The following is a 13047-nucleotide window of genomic DNA, read 5'->3' as shown; positions in this document are numbered from 1 at the left end:
CCTCCTCATATCTCTCAGTGTTGTTTTGCTAATTGTCAGTCGGAGCGGCCATGCTTCATATTCCCGCTTGTGATTGAGCGACGCTATTAGAGCGCGGCCCTCCGCCCCACAGGGAGCGGAACGTCCTGCCTGGGAACCATCACCGGCCAATTTGCTACCCAAACACCATAAATCCTGCCCCGTTAAGTGACTGTTTTTGATGCCACTGAAGCTCGCCGGAATAAATATACGCTCCGTTATGTATTGTCCATTAAATTACCAGAGAGCGCAATTCACACGCCACATCCATCTCCATCGGCGGTGGCCAAAGTGGGGTCCAGGGACCTGCAGAGGGTCTGTGGCAGGTCTGAAGTGGTCACAGAGTAAAAATAATGATAGTTTGATATGTTTAGTGTTTAAACCTGCAATAAGCGATTTCAGACCCTATGACAAATCCTGAAACTAATGTGTGCTATGTGGAGATTTCATTGAGACATAATGATATAAACCAATATCCACACAGCAGCAGCTGTGTTGCTGTTTTCACCACTTTTCTAAAGCTTGTTGTCAAATTCTGCTCCTTAACAAAGCTCCTCCTGCTCCATTCAGTAGCTTTTCATTTTTAAAAAAAAATAGCTTGTCTCCTCCCTCGCTGTTTAAAAACAGAGCTCTCCCCCTCCCATTCCTGAAAAAAAAATCTCGTAATGGTGGAATCAATGAAGCGAGAGAGTAAACTTGTTAAACTGGTAAACTTGTTAAATTAGGAAATTTGTTAAACTAGGAAATTTGTTAAACTAGTAAATGTGTTAATCTAGTAAATTTGTTAAACTAGTACATTTGTTAATCTAGTAAATTTGTTAATCTGGTAAATTTGTTAATATAGTAAATTTGTTAAACTTGTTAAACTGGTAAACTTGTTAAACTGTAAAATTTGTTAAACTGGTAAATTTGTTAATCTAGTAAACTTGTTAAACTAGTAAACTTGTTCAACTGGTAAATTTGTTAATCTAGTAAATTTTTTAAATTAGTAAACTTGTTCAACTGGTAAATTTGTAAATCTGGTAAACTTGTTAAACTGGTAAACATGTTAAATTGGTAAATTTGTTAAACTGCTAAATTTGTTAATCTAGTAAATTTGTTAAACTAGTAAACTTGTTCAACTGGTAAATTTGTTAAACTGGTAAATTTGCTAATCTAGTAAATTTGTTAAACTGGTAAATGTGTTAATCTAGTAAACTTGTTAAACTAGTAAACTTGTTAAACTAGCAAATTTGTTAATCTAGTAAATTTGTTAAACTGGTAAATTTGTTAATCTAGTAAATATGTTTAACTAGTAAACCTGTTAAACTAATAAACTTGTTAAACTGGTAAATTTGTTAATCTCGTAAATTTGTTAAAATAGTAAATTTGTTAATCTAGTAAATATGTTAAACTAGTAACTTGTTAAACTGGTGATTTTTTTTTATCTACATTTATTAAACTAGGTAGTAAACTTGTTAAACTGGTAAATTTGTTAATCTAGTAAATTTATTAGACTAGTAAACCTTTTAAACTAGTAAACTTGTTAAACTGGTAAATTTGTTAATCTTGTAAACTTGTTAAACTAGTAAACTTGTTAAACTGGTAAATTTGTTAATCTCGTAAATTTGTTAAACTAGTAAACTTGTTAAACTGGTAAATGTGTTAATCTAGTAAATTTACCTACCTCTTCACTTGTCATTGTAGGACATGTAACCTTCAGCAGGAGGAAGATCTGTCAAAGTGAGACTAGTAGCTGGCGACACTTCTCCGTAGGTACGTTTCCAGCTGTTAGCCTTTATGCATGGTTTGTCCTTTGTAGGTCTCCATAATCCCATAGCTTTGCTGTGCTTTATTTACAAATGTGTTGTGGTTTCTGTCGCCTTCTAGTGGTCGGAAAATCGCTTAGTGCAGCTTTAATGCAGGACTTCAGGCTCAGTGCTGAACTGTTGCTCAGATCTGAGGTTTTTGGATGACTGTTCATATCTACTGCAGGATGTATCTCATATCCCATAATAATCTGAACTGACAGATGAGCAGAGTAACAAGAACAAAAGACGTCGCATCTGTTTCAGTTCAGTTTGAATTGAGGCATCAGTCGTCTGTCTGAATACATGAAGATAACTGGCTCAGGTTAATGGTGTCAGATTTACTTATCGTCATGGTAACCCTGACAAATTCTTCAGATACAAGTCTCATGTAGGTCTCATGCCTCAGGATCTGATCCTGTAGCTCATATCCATGTGGTTCAGATCAGAATTGAAACACTGCAACTCCATGCAGCTTGTTGCTGTTTACACTGATCAGAAAACATCAGATCTGAGTCACATGGAGGAAAAAACGTAGAATGGAGACAATTTGAACTGCAGTGTGAACGGAGCCAGAATCGTGTCTTTTTGCCAGTCTTTGTTTGTTTTATCCTTGTGTGAATAAACTCTAAAGGCATTAACAACATACGAGCACAGAGGCTTTCTGTCTGTCAGTCTGACCAGTTAAAATGGTTCTACTTAAATCACACAGCTATAACAACTTATCCTGTGTTACAGTGTTGTGGAATATCAGCAGTTCTCCAGTGTTGGAAAGGAAAATCCTCAAAATGTTTTAGTTCCTAAAAGTGGATCATCGTCTCATCTGGAGACTCTTTTGTTTAAACCAGAGGACAAACAACAACAGATTCTGACAGTTTGTCTTCAGGCTGTAGCTGAACCCAAAGTAATAAAGTAGGAATTATTCATTTGAACACAATAAATAAGTAAATAAGGACACAATAAGACTAAGAAGAGAAAACAAGACTTTGTAGCTGCTGGGAAACACTGCACTGAAATAAGTTAAAGAATGAAAATATACTGTATGTAAGCCACACAAAAGTGCAATTATTATAAATAATTTTGTTTGCTGAAACCAAGGAAAATAATCATTAATAATAGCTATCACAATATTTAGCAAAAAATTCAGGTTTTGACCATAACTGTTAAGCTCTAATTCAGTGTTGAAATTCTCTTCATATTCTATTTACCTTTATAAAACCTGAACAAATCTGAACTTCCATCATCTGTACATCCAGAAATACGAAATGAAGCAGGAGCCAGAAACCAAGTAGCTGTTTATTCAGTTTTGTCTCGGCCTTAACAAGAGAAACAACAGAAGAAGAAGAGCGTTGTGTCTCTGAACACTGCAGTTAGGAAAAATAAAAACAAATTAAGACTGACAGAAGAAAACTCAGTTTCAACATTCATTACTATTGCGTCTGATAACTTTTTTGCATTGAGAGTAAACATCCGAGTCGCTGCTGCAACCAACACTGTCCACGGTAAGAGTCCATTAAAACACAACCAGGTGAAACAGGTGGACCTCTGTAACCCTGTGGGAGTGGTTTCCATAAAGACACTGGAAATAAAACAAACTGCATTTCAAAACAATCTCATCAATACAATTCACTGACAGACAACACTGATTATTCTGCTCTTAAGGCAATGACACAAGGGCAATGTTTTGAGGCAATGCAGGCTGGGCAATTTCACCAGCAACTCTAGCGTTTAACAATGTAGAACTCTCTTTCAGAATCTCAGGATGGCTTTTAACGGCCAAATGTGGCCTGCGTCGTTTTCTTGATTCTTCAACTTCTACTCTGCACTGCGCAGCACTTTGTAACACTTTCTTTTCAAAAGTGCTCTATAATTAAAGTTATTACATCATCAGCATTGATTTGTCCCGGTTGTCAATCCTCGTCCCAGCTGGAGGTGACATCATAAGGGAAGCCTTGAGGTAATATTTCCCACTGAAGTTCTTGTTTTAACTCGATCACCACGCCCACAATCTGTATTTTCATGAAATTCTGTGACGGTTTAAAAAAAGTGAATACAAGTCAAACTCAGTGACAGAGAGAGAGCCGGATCCAGCAAATCTCACCGAGCTTCACTGCCTCAAAAAATTACACAAATCATCACCAGCAGACTGAGGAGCCGCGACCGGAGAGAGAGGAAACACAAGATGCTCGACTGAACAGCAGAAACAAACTGCAGACTTCTGAACTGAGCTGAATGCAGGAATGTGAAAGCAAACGTGTACAGATTGTGCGTCATGGCCGGACGGTCTCGTGGACACGGGCGTGCCGTTTCATAAAGAACGTTTCACAGGCGGTGGCTGCTGAATTGGATTTGTATTTAAGTAAAAATACACCGGAAATAAAGACATGATGAAGTCTCTCCCAAAGCTACAAACGAGAGACAGCCAAGACTCTAATGTGATGCCAGTAAGGCTGCGTTCACAACAAGCATGTCTGGAGCGGTTTATTCAAACTCTGGAGTGTTTCCTCCTTTATTTCAGCTCATTTGTCCGGGTGATTTTTCTTCCATGGAGCCAGCCTCTGTATTCGCTGTCAAAAGTGCAGAAAATGGCGGTTGATAACATTAGAGATTAGATCCTTTCTAGATTCCAGCTTTGAGAGAGAGAGAGAGAGATAATGTTCACAATCACTCTTCAGACTGTAAAATCACTAGAGTGACATGTTTGAACTTCTATTTTAACTTCCGTTTCTCTTAAAGGATCAGTTCATAGATTTTGTTCCTCTATATATCTCCTCTCTTCCTCCTGTAGCTCTTGGACCCACAGACAGTATTGTCTGTAGCTGTTGGACCCACAGACAGTGTTGTCTGTAGCTGTTGGATCCACAGACAGTACTGTCTGTAGCTGTTGGACCCACAGACAGTATTGTCTGTAGCTGATGGACCCACAGACAGTACTGTCTGTAGTTGTTGGACCCACAGACAGTATTGTCTGTAGTTGCTGGACCCACAGACAGTATTGTCTCCAGTCAGCTGTCAGTTGAAGCTCCGCTGCCTCTTGCTGCAACAATGAGTCCAAACTGTTTGTCAGAATATTCCAGAAAAGCCGTTTGTGTCTCCACAGCAGAGAGGAAACAGACTCAGTTCCTCCGTTACTCAACTTTCACTAATCAGGAAATCACAGAACTATTTTTCTCTGCCGCAGCACAGACCGCTGTGGGGTGAAAGGCGGTTCCTGGCGGAGTGATCTGGTTCTGGACGGTCAGGTCAGATCGTAAAAGGTAGAGTTCGGTAGAAGACGATCCGCGGAGTGGAAATGGTCGGTGCCGCCGCTTTCCGGGCCGCGGAGAGAAATATGTCGGTCGCTCTCCGTATCGTTTTCACAAACGACTTTTCTGGAATATTCTGACAAACAGTTTGGACTCGTTGCAGCAAGAGGCAGCGGAGCTTCAACTGACAGCTGACTGGAGACAATACTGTCTGTGGGTCCAACAGCTACAGACAATACTGTCTGTGGGTCCAACAGCTACAGACAACACTGTCTGTGGGTCCAACAGCTACAGGGATGAGGAGACTCATATGTAGGAACAAAGTCACTGAACTTCTCCTTTAAACTTGATATAATCCGCCTGCTTGTGGTAGAAGGTGCATCTTAAACCTCCCAGTCTCTCTGTATTCAAACACACAACTAACATCTACTTCATGCCAAAAATACTGCATAGATAATAAAGAAAAAAAAATAGTGGAATATGATGTTTAAAAAAAAAAAAAATTAAATACTGTTATATATACAGTGGTTTCAAATATATTTGTTGTGCTGGTGCACGTTAACCACGTGCGTGAACATAACCACATTGTTTTTTAAACTTCAAATCATATAACTGTGTGCATAAACATAAATATTAATATTTCATAACTTCATCTTTAGTGTAGAGAGGACATGGTCCAATATGAAATTACAGTAACAGAGTGGCAGAGTTTGCAGAAACCTTAAATCTCCATTTTAAACATACAGTATTTGCTTCTTTTTTTTTGCATTGACTGACAAAATGGAAACAAAGTCAAACTATAATGTGAAGTGACAAAAAAGCAAATGGATGTTAATGAAGGAAACATTTGTTCTCAATTTATGAAAAGTTATATTTTGGAGATATGAGGTTTCTGCAGGAAACAGGACAAAATACTTCGGTTGGTCAATAAAAACAAATCCTTCAGTCTCCAGTCACATCACATACACAGCTCCTTCTCTTTCACCTTGTAGAGTTCAGAAGAAAACCATCACTGTATTTGAATCATGATATCAAATACATTTCACCAATAACAGACGAGTAACAGAGTAGAGACACATCTGTCTTTTCAAAGTCTTTCAGTCCCTAAACTGTCTGAAAACAGTCTGGTGATGATAAAGGAGCAACTTTCTGAGGCAACGGACATGAGAAACACTGTGTTTAGCAGCTGGTGCAGCTTCAGAGAGGAACAGAGGAGAAATGTGACGACAAAATACTGTTGGTCATCAGCCAAATGCTGCTAAATTCTGACGGGTAGGTTTATCTGTTCTACTGGCTGCAGACAACCAACAGTCATCTGGTCCTGCTCTATTCTAAAGGTCCAGTTGGCTGGTAAAACAGTGACAGTGGCTGGTAAGTAAAGGTGCGTTCACACCAAGTTGGTTGGTTTGTCCTCGTGAGAACAATGACCTTTGACCTCTGGTGGCACCAAGAGTCTCAGTCCTCTAACAAGAGAACTGACACTCCAACTACATGAAACCACCCCGAAACTCAAGGGATTATGGGTAGAAGGAGACGGAAAGCCTAGCAGAACAAAATAAAGTCTGGACTGATGCTCATATTCTTCATGTGTTCTTAACTGGTGTGAACACCACAGAAGAAGAGACAGACAAGTCCATCATGTTAGATAAAGTTACAGGGAGTCTAGTCTTTAACCTGACAGGATGACAGGTCACAAACCAAAAACAAAAATGTAACCTAGTTAACTTTTCCACTCTGGTTCAGATTAAAGAAGAAGAACTGTAGGTGTGATCGCACCTTTACTCTGCACCCTCTGCTCTGCAGGGAGCCAATCATCATTTAGAGTCCTATTCTATTTGAAACATCTAGTTAAGTTAAAACAGTAAAATACTGAAAGTGTCTGGTGAGTTTTGGGATGCCACTGTGGACAAACTAGTTTCCTGGCCTGTTCTGGTGATATTGGCTCACATGTTACTCTCTGTAAATTTCCCATGAACCCTGCCTCTTCATGTTGCTGTCACTCAGCCTGGAAGCTGTTCAGTATGAAATCGACTTCCTGCCCTTCAGGAGGCACTTTATCTAAACGTTGCTGGTCTTGCTCTTGGCCTTGGCTCCGCCCCCTCCGGCTTTACTTTCCGCCCACTTCCTGCCTGCTGAGTTCTGACAGTTGGGGGGTTTGACGGCGGCGCCCGATTGGCCGCCGCCGCCCCCGCTGTTGTTGTTGTTGTGGTTCGTGTTTCCGCTCAGCGACTCCATGATGGAGCGGAACGTCCCGAACGGCCGCTTGCTTTCAGAGCTGCCTGTGGGAGTCCTCTCCTTCCCATGATGCCCTTTGGTGGGCTCCGCCTCCTGACCGGAGCTCTTGTGCACCTGCTCGTCGAAGGTGACTCTCAGTTTGAGGTTCTGGGACGTCTTCCTGCGGGAGGAGGGCGACTTCAGCGCGCTCTTGGGGCTGGTGGCGGCTTTCTGGCCGTTGGCGGGGTCGGGGAAATCGGCGGCGGCGTCCGGCGGTTTCCCGTCGGCGGCCTCGGGGTCGCTGGAGGTGGGGGAGGGGTTGTAACCCGCAGCGTCCACCGATTTGGATCCGCTGTGAGCGAACGCCTGCTTCCGTTCAGCAGTGGAGGAGGAGGAGGAGGGGAGGTGCTTCCTCATCACCAGGTGGAGGTGGTTGGAGACCGGCTCCTCCTGGGTGACGGGCAGGTGGGTGGGCCTATCGGGTCGCGGCCCCGTCGCGCTCGTAGGCGGGGCGGTGTGGTTTTTACCTTCCTCCGGTGGATAAACGTCTGAATCCGATTCGCTGAGAGAGCGCTGCATGATCTGTTTGAGTCTGGCCAGTTTGAGCTCTCTCCGCTCCACCAGCCCCACCCTGCGGCCCCCGGGGGCCCCGGGGCCACTGGGGGCGTCCCGGGCCAGGCCGCCCGCCGGAGGCAGCCTCTCTCTGGGACACAGCGGCTCGGACGGGTCCTTCCCCAGGAGCTGCCGCAGCACAGAGTCCGGAGCCGCCCCCCCCTGACGGACCACCCAGTGTCCGTCACCAGGCGTCCCCTCCGCTGTCAGCGTCATCTCAGGCCACGCCTCCACTGAGGCCTGATGGGAACTGCAGTCCAGAGAGGAGAGAGAAAGTCTCCTTTATTTCACAACTTACTGTCGGTACGTACGTATGTTGTTAACACCGTGCATTACTGCTGCTACTAACACCACTACTGCTACTGCTCCTACCACTGTGATAAAGAAACAGAAACCAGGTTTATTTCAGCTCTGAATTGGCCTCGCAAGAGTTTAAATATTGGAAGGCTCAGCATGTTAGTCATTTCATCTTTGTGGCGGAGAAGTGATGTTTTGGTAATGCAGACATGTGAAATGATATGTTGACACTGTGTGCTCAGCTGAATTTAAAAGGTTTTTAAATTTCTTAATTCAGGACTCAGAGTAAATGTAGTGTCACCCACTGGGAGACACACTCAGTTGCAACCTGTAGTTTAAGCAACCGTTTTTGACAAACACTGAATAAGGCAGATAAGAGTTTGGGGATTAAGCATGGATTGAGAGAGTGAATGAATGCGTGTTACACCTTAAACTTTAAATGGGTCCAGTGGGTGTGTGTGTGTGTGTGTGTGTGTGTGTGTTACCTGGGGGATCTAGAAGGCGTCCCATCTGCTTTACTAGGGTCCAGCAGTCTCTGCAGCTGGTTCTGCAGAGCCATCCTCTCTGTGGCCTGTCTGCAGGACACACACACACACACACACACACACACACACACACACACACACACAGGACAGTTTTAACACACTGATCACCACTTCACACCACAGTCAGACACTGTTCGAAATTCAAACATACAACTCCCATGACTAAAACATACATACAATTCCATATTTCATGATTGTAATCATACAATCATCCATCAGTACGTAATGTTTTCTCATTCACTGCTCAGTGAGCTTGAATATCTGCGAAGCTATTACTTTATTTACAGTGCTATAGTAACAGTAACAGTAATAGTAGCTGTAGTAGTAATAGTCATGTAATTGACCCATTGATCTGCTTGGAAACTTTCCCCACCTGCCAGACTATCACACTAACAAGCTGCAACAACATGTGGCAGGCGAAGTGTTTCATTCAGCGTTAGTTCAGACAGGCCACGAAGTCAAGCTCAGCTCACAAACCCAGCCTGCATCAGCTGATAGCAGCTGATCTCAAAGCCAGCCCACATCAGCTGATGGCTCAGCTGATTCCTTCTATGTATTCCACTGGCAAATCTCATACAGGGCGCCTTATTTAAAGCTGCTTCAGTCTGCCTACCCTTGCTGCTTCCTCTGCAACCCGCCTCCACCCCAGCTCCTCCTCACATGCTGTGTCTGACTTAATGTCATTTCTGTTGTCACTGTTGCTGCTCTGTTCTGTACCTGGGGTCTTTGCTGCTGCTCCCAGAACAGAGCCATACCGCCAAATATAACTACTGAAAATGGCAATAAAAGTTCTCTTTTGACTAAAGTGGTCCTGACTGAAGTGAAGATTTGCAGGATTCTTCCAGGTAAAGCGACACACGATGTACGATCTCATGAGATTTCGTGGTGATGCTACACAACACCACAGTAGAAACGCTTTCAACTTTTGAGTTTGTTGCGTGTTGTTCACCAACATTAGTGGAGGTTTTTCGAGGTGATATTTGCACACAGTGTGGTACGGAGGAACAACTTGTTGCAACGGCTGTTTTTCCAGTTATTTGACACAGAAAGGTGTTTACAGAGACGTCAACAAAAAGACAGCAGCTTGGGAAACTGTTGCTGCCCCGGTGGGAGTCTCAGGTTTGTAAAGTTAACAAATGAAAACGAAAATAGCTGCATTTGCTGCTTCATGTTTCACTTTTCAGCTTGGAATGTGGAATGTTTGTTGTCTGCTTCCATGGCAACCATCGCTTGATAGTTGCAATGATGTGATACAGAGCTGTGAGATTGTATAACAGTAACTGAAACATTAACAATAACTGAAATAGCAACAAAAAGAGAAATGTAACTCACCCACTAACAAGCTGAAATGTGTGGCACTACAGCACTACAGTTCACAGTCATCAGTAACTTAGTAAGAGTATTGTAACTCACTCGTTGAGCTGTTTGGTGAGTTTAACAACCTGCGATGCCAGCGACATGCAGGTTTCCACGACGACCAGGTAGCGGGCGCAGGTGGTGTGTCCCTGCCGCTCGGCACTCTGGGAAGGCCGCTCCCCCTGCTGGTTCTGAACCGTCACATTGGAGCCGTACTCCACCAGGGTCTGGATACACACAGAGACAAATACTCCATTACTACTGATATTACAATTACTGTAACTATTACTGTACTCTGCTACAGTCTGTACAGAGAGAGACTTACAATGTTCCTTTCACCATTACCATCACCAACGCCATTAAAACGACTATTACTGTTACTGTTCTCCACTTAGGACTGGAGAAACACTCACATGTACATTCATAATTAGATTAGATTAGATTAGACAGCTTTATTAATCCCCAGTGGGGAAACTCATTTGCCACCAAATCAACTCATACAGACAACAAACAATATCGACATTGCATTCACAGTACACAACAAATAAATAACACCATAAAAAGCCATTTGAGACATGATTAACAACTGAAAGGTGCTATGGATCTAGACCAGTGGTTCTCAACGTGAGGTCCGGGGACCTCCGGGGGTCCTTGAGGGGGTTCCAGGGGGTCCCCAGCAAATTGATGAATTGTTAAACTTCAGCATGATTTCATTTACTAGAAGTTAACATGATTAGAGAATGTAGAAGACAGACTGTTTTGATCATAGTTTCTCTGTTATCTCTCTCTACCTGCAATACAGATATTCATGGAATTATGGACAAAATCATATCTGACAATAAAAATATTCTCAGATTTGGGTCCAAGAGACAAAATCTTATCAACTGGGGGTCTGTGGCTCTAATGTGGACTAAATTAGGGGTCCTTGATATGAAAAAGGTTGAGAATCACTGATCTAGAGCACATCTAGAAGTGTTCATTAAAACATCTGACCGCTGCAGGAACAAAAGACCTTCTGAGTCGTTCAGTAGAACACTCAGGCATCACTAGTCGCTCACTGAATGAGCTTCTGAGTCCATTAAAAACACTGTGTAATGGATGGCCTTCAAAACACAGAACCGTTTTTAGTTTGGCCCTTGTTCTCTTTTCTACAGTGACCCCAAGTGAGTCTGGGGTAAGGCCAATCACTGAGCCAGCCTTTCTGATCATCTTATTGATCCTGTTTTTATCATCCGCAGTGATGCTGCCCCCCCAGCAGAGCACAGCATAAAAGAGGACACTAGCTAAGATTCCCTGATAAAAAACATGAAGAAAATTCTTGCTAATATCAAAGGATCTAAGCTTCCTCAAGAAGAAAAGTCTTGACTGAGCCTTCTTGAATACAACCTCACTATTCTTTTTCCAGTTTAATTTACTGTCCCGGTAGACACCAATATATTTGTAAGACTGGACATTTTCTATCTGCTGACCCTTAATTATCACTGGGAAGACCTCCTCCTTCTTCCTTCTGAAATCAATAATTAACTCTTTGGTCTTCCCAACATTCAGTTTTAAAAAATTTGCATCACACCAGCTGACAAATGATTCGACCTCTCTTTTGTAGGCCAGGTCATTGCCTTGGTGAAGTAAACCCACGAGGGCAGTGTCATCTGAAAACTAATAATGTTACTATCACTCTTCTACACCAGGCTCCGTCGTACAAAATACATTGTTTTTGTACTAAAATTGACATCTTCTGCCATCTTCTGGAGGTCCTGCTCTATTCTGGAAAAATACTAGGCTGGTGGAGGAGTTAAACAAGCTGGTAAAGAAAACAAACACACACACACACACACACACACACACACACACACACACACACACACAGTAAATGTGTTTTATTAAGTACCAGGTGCCTGAAAATCTGTCCACTTGTTAATCTGGATGTATAAACAGAGACATGAAGATAAGAGCCAATCACAAATCAGCTTACTGCCACCCAGCTTGTCTCTATATAACACACTTCCTGTTTGGCAGCCAATCAAGAGCCTGGTTTTTGCCACAGGGCCGACCAACAGGACCTACTCGGTATTCGTGGTATTCAGTTTCCCTGTTGAACATTTCTGTGCTCGCTTGGTAACGTCTTGACGCTGCAAGCAGAGCTGATCTGACAGCTTCAGTCACAATATTAATGGTGAAATGTGTACATGTGTCCCAGATGGATACGTGAAGGAGCAGATTCCTGATTACATTTTGTAATAGTTTAAAAACATTCATAGTAAAGGTTGCAGTGCTTGTAGTATAAAGTGTAGTGTTAGTATGGCAATTGAGCGCTCTAAATTGCTATTCCACACAGTTTAAATAGGAGTTAGACTCACATGTGGCGTGCCTCAGGGCTCAATTCTAGGCCCCATCCGTTTCTCACTGTACACTGTACATGCCCCCCTGCGCCATATAATCCGTAAGTTAACGTCTATGCTGACGATACCCAGCTATATCTACTATTATTTATGTCTTTCATGTCTTTTCTTCCTTTTATCCTCTTCTTGTGAAGCGCTTTGTAAACGTACATTAAAACCTGATGATCCAAACAGCCTTTGACTCTCAACAATTGCCTCCATGATATCAAGTGCTGGACGTCTCAGAGCTTTTTACAACTTAATGACAGCAAACCAGAATCGTTTTATTTGGTCCTCCCAGCTCCAGGAGTATGATTCAAAACAAACTAGTTAGTCTGTCTGCCGATATTAAATCAGCAGCCAGGAACTTTGAGGGTTTTTTTGACAGCGATGTGATTTTTGAGGATCTGGTTAAGAAGGTATTGCAGTCCTGTTTCTTCCAATTCAGGAATATATAAAATATCAAAGTGTCTTTATCCACAGCCGACTTGGAGAAGATTATTCATGCTTTTATATCATTTTGTTTACACTACTGTAACTCCCTTCACACCTGCCTCAGTCAAAAGTAAATCTCAGAACAGAACAGAACACAGTG

General features: G+C 42.4%; 1 protein-coding gene across 1 annotated transcript in view; it reads right to left on the bottom strand.

Annotated features, from left to right (window-relative positions):
• Positions 1–6766: 6766 nt before the first annotated feature.
• The window catches only part of sncaip (synuclein, alpha interacting protein), an 18827-nt gene continuing 12546 nt past the window's right edge, over positions 6767–13047 (bottom strand). The window contains exons 11-13 of the mRNA XM_071547504.1: positions 10132–10301; positions 8659–8754; positions 6767–8126 (exon numbers count right to left, since the gene is read on the bottom strand). Coding sequence (XP_071403605.1) covers positions 7109–8126; positions 8659–8754; positions 10132–10301 — 1284 coding nt within the window. The 3' untranslated portion in view covers positions 6767–7108. The remainder of the gene's footprint in view (positions 8127–8658; positions 8755–10131; positions 10302–13047) is intronic.

Source organism: Centroberyx affinis, unplaced genomic scaffold, assembly GCF_046629955.1.
Source record: "Centroberyx affinis isolate AG114_WGS23_722 - 3 ecotype Tasmania unplaced genomic scaffold, CSIRO-AGI_Caff_v1 ptg005961l_1, whole genome shotgun sequence".
In the NCBI taxonomy this organism is placed as follows: Eukaryota; Metazoa; Chordata; class Actinopteri; order Beryciformes; family Berycidae; genus Centroberyx; species Centroberyx affinis.
Note: the sequence above shows the minus strand (reverse complement) of the source record. Positions and strands in the feature narration are given on the sequence as shown.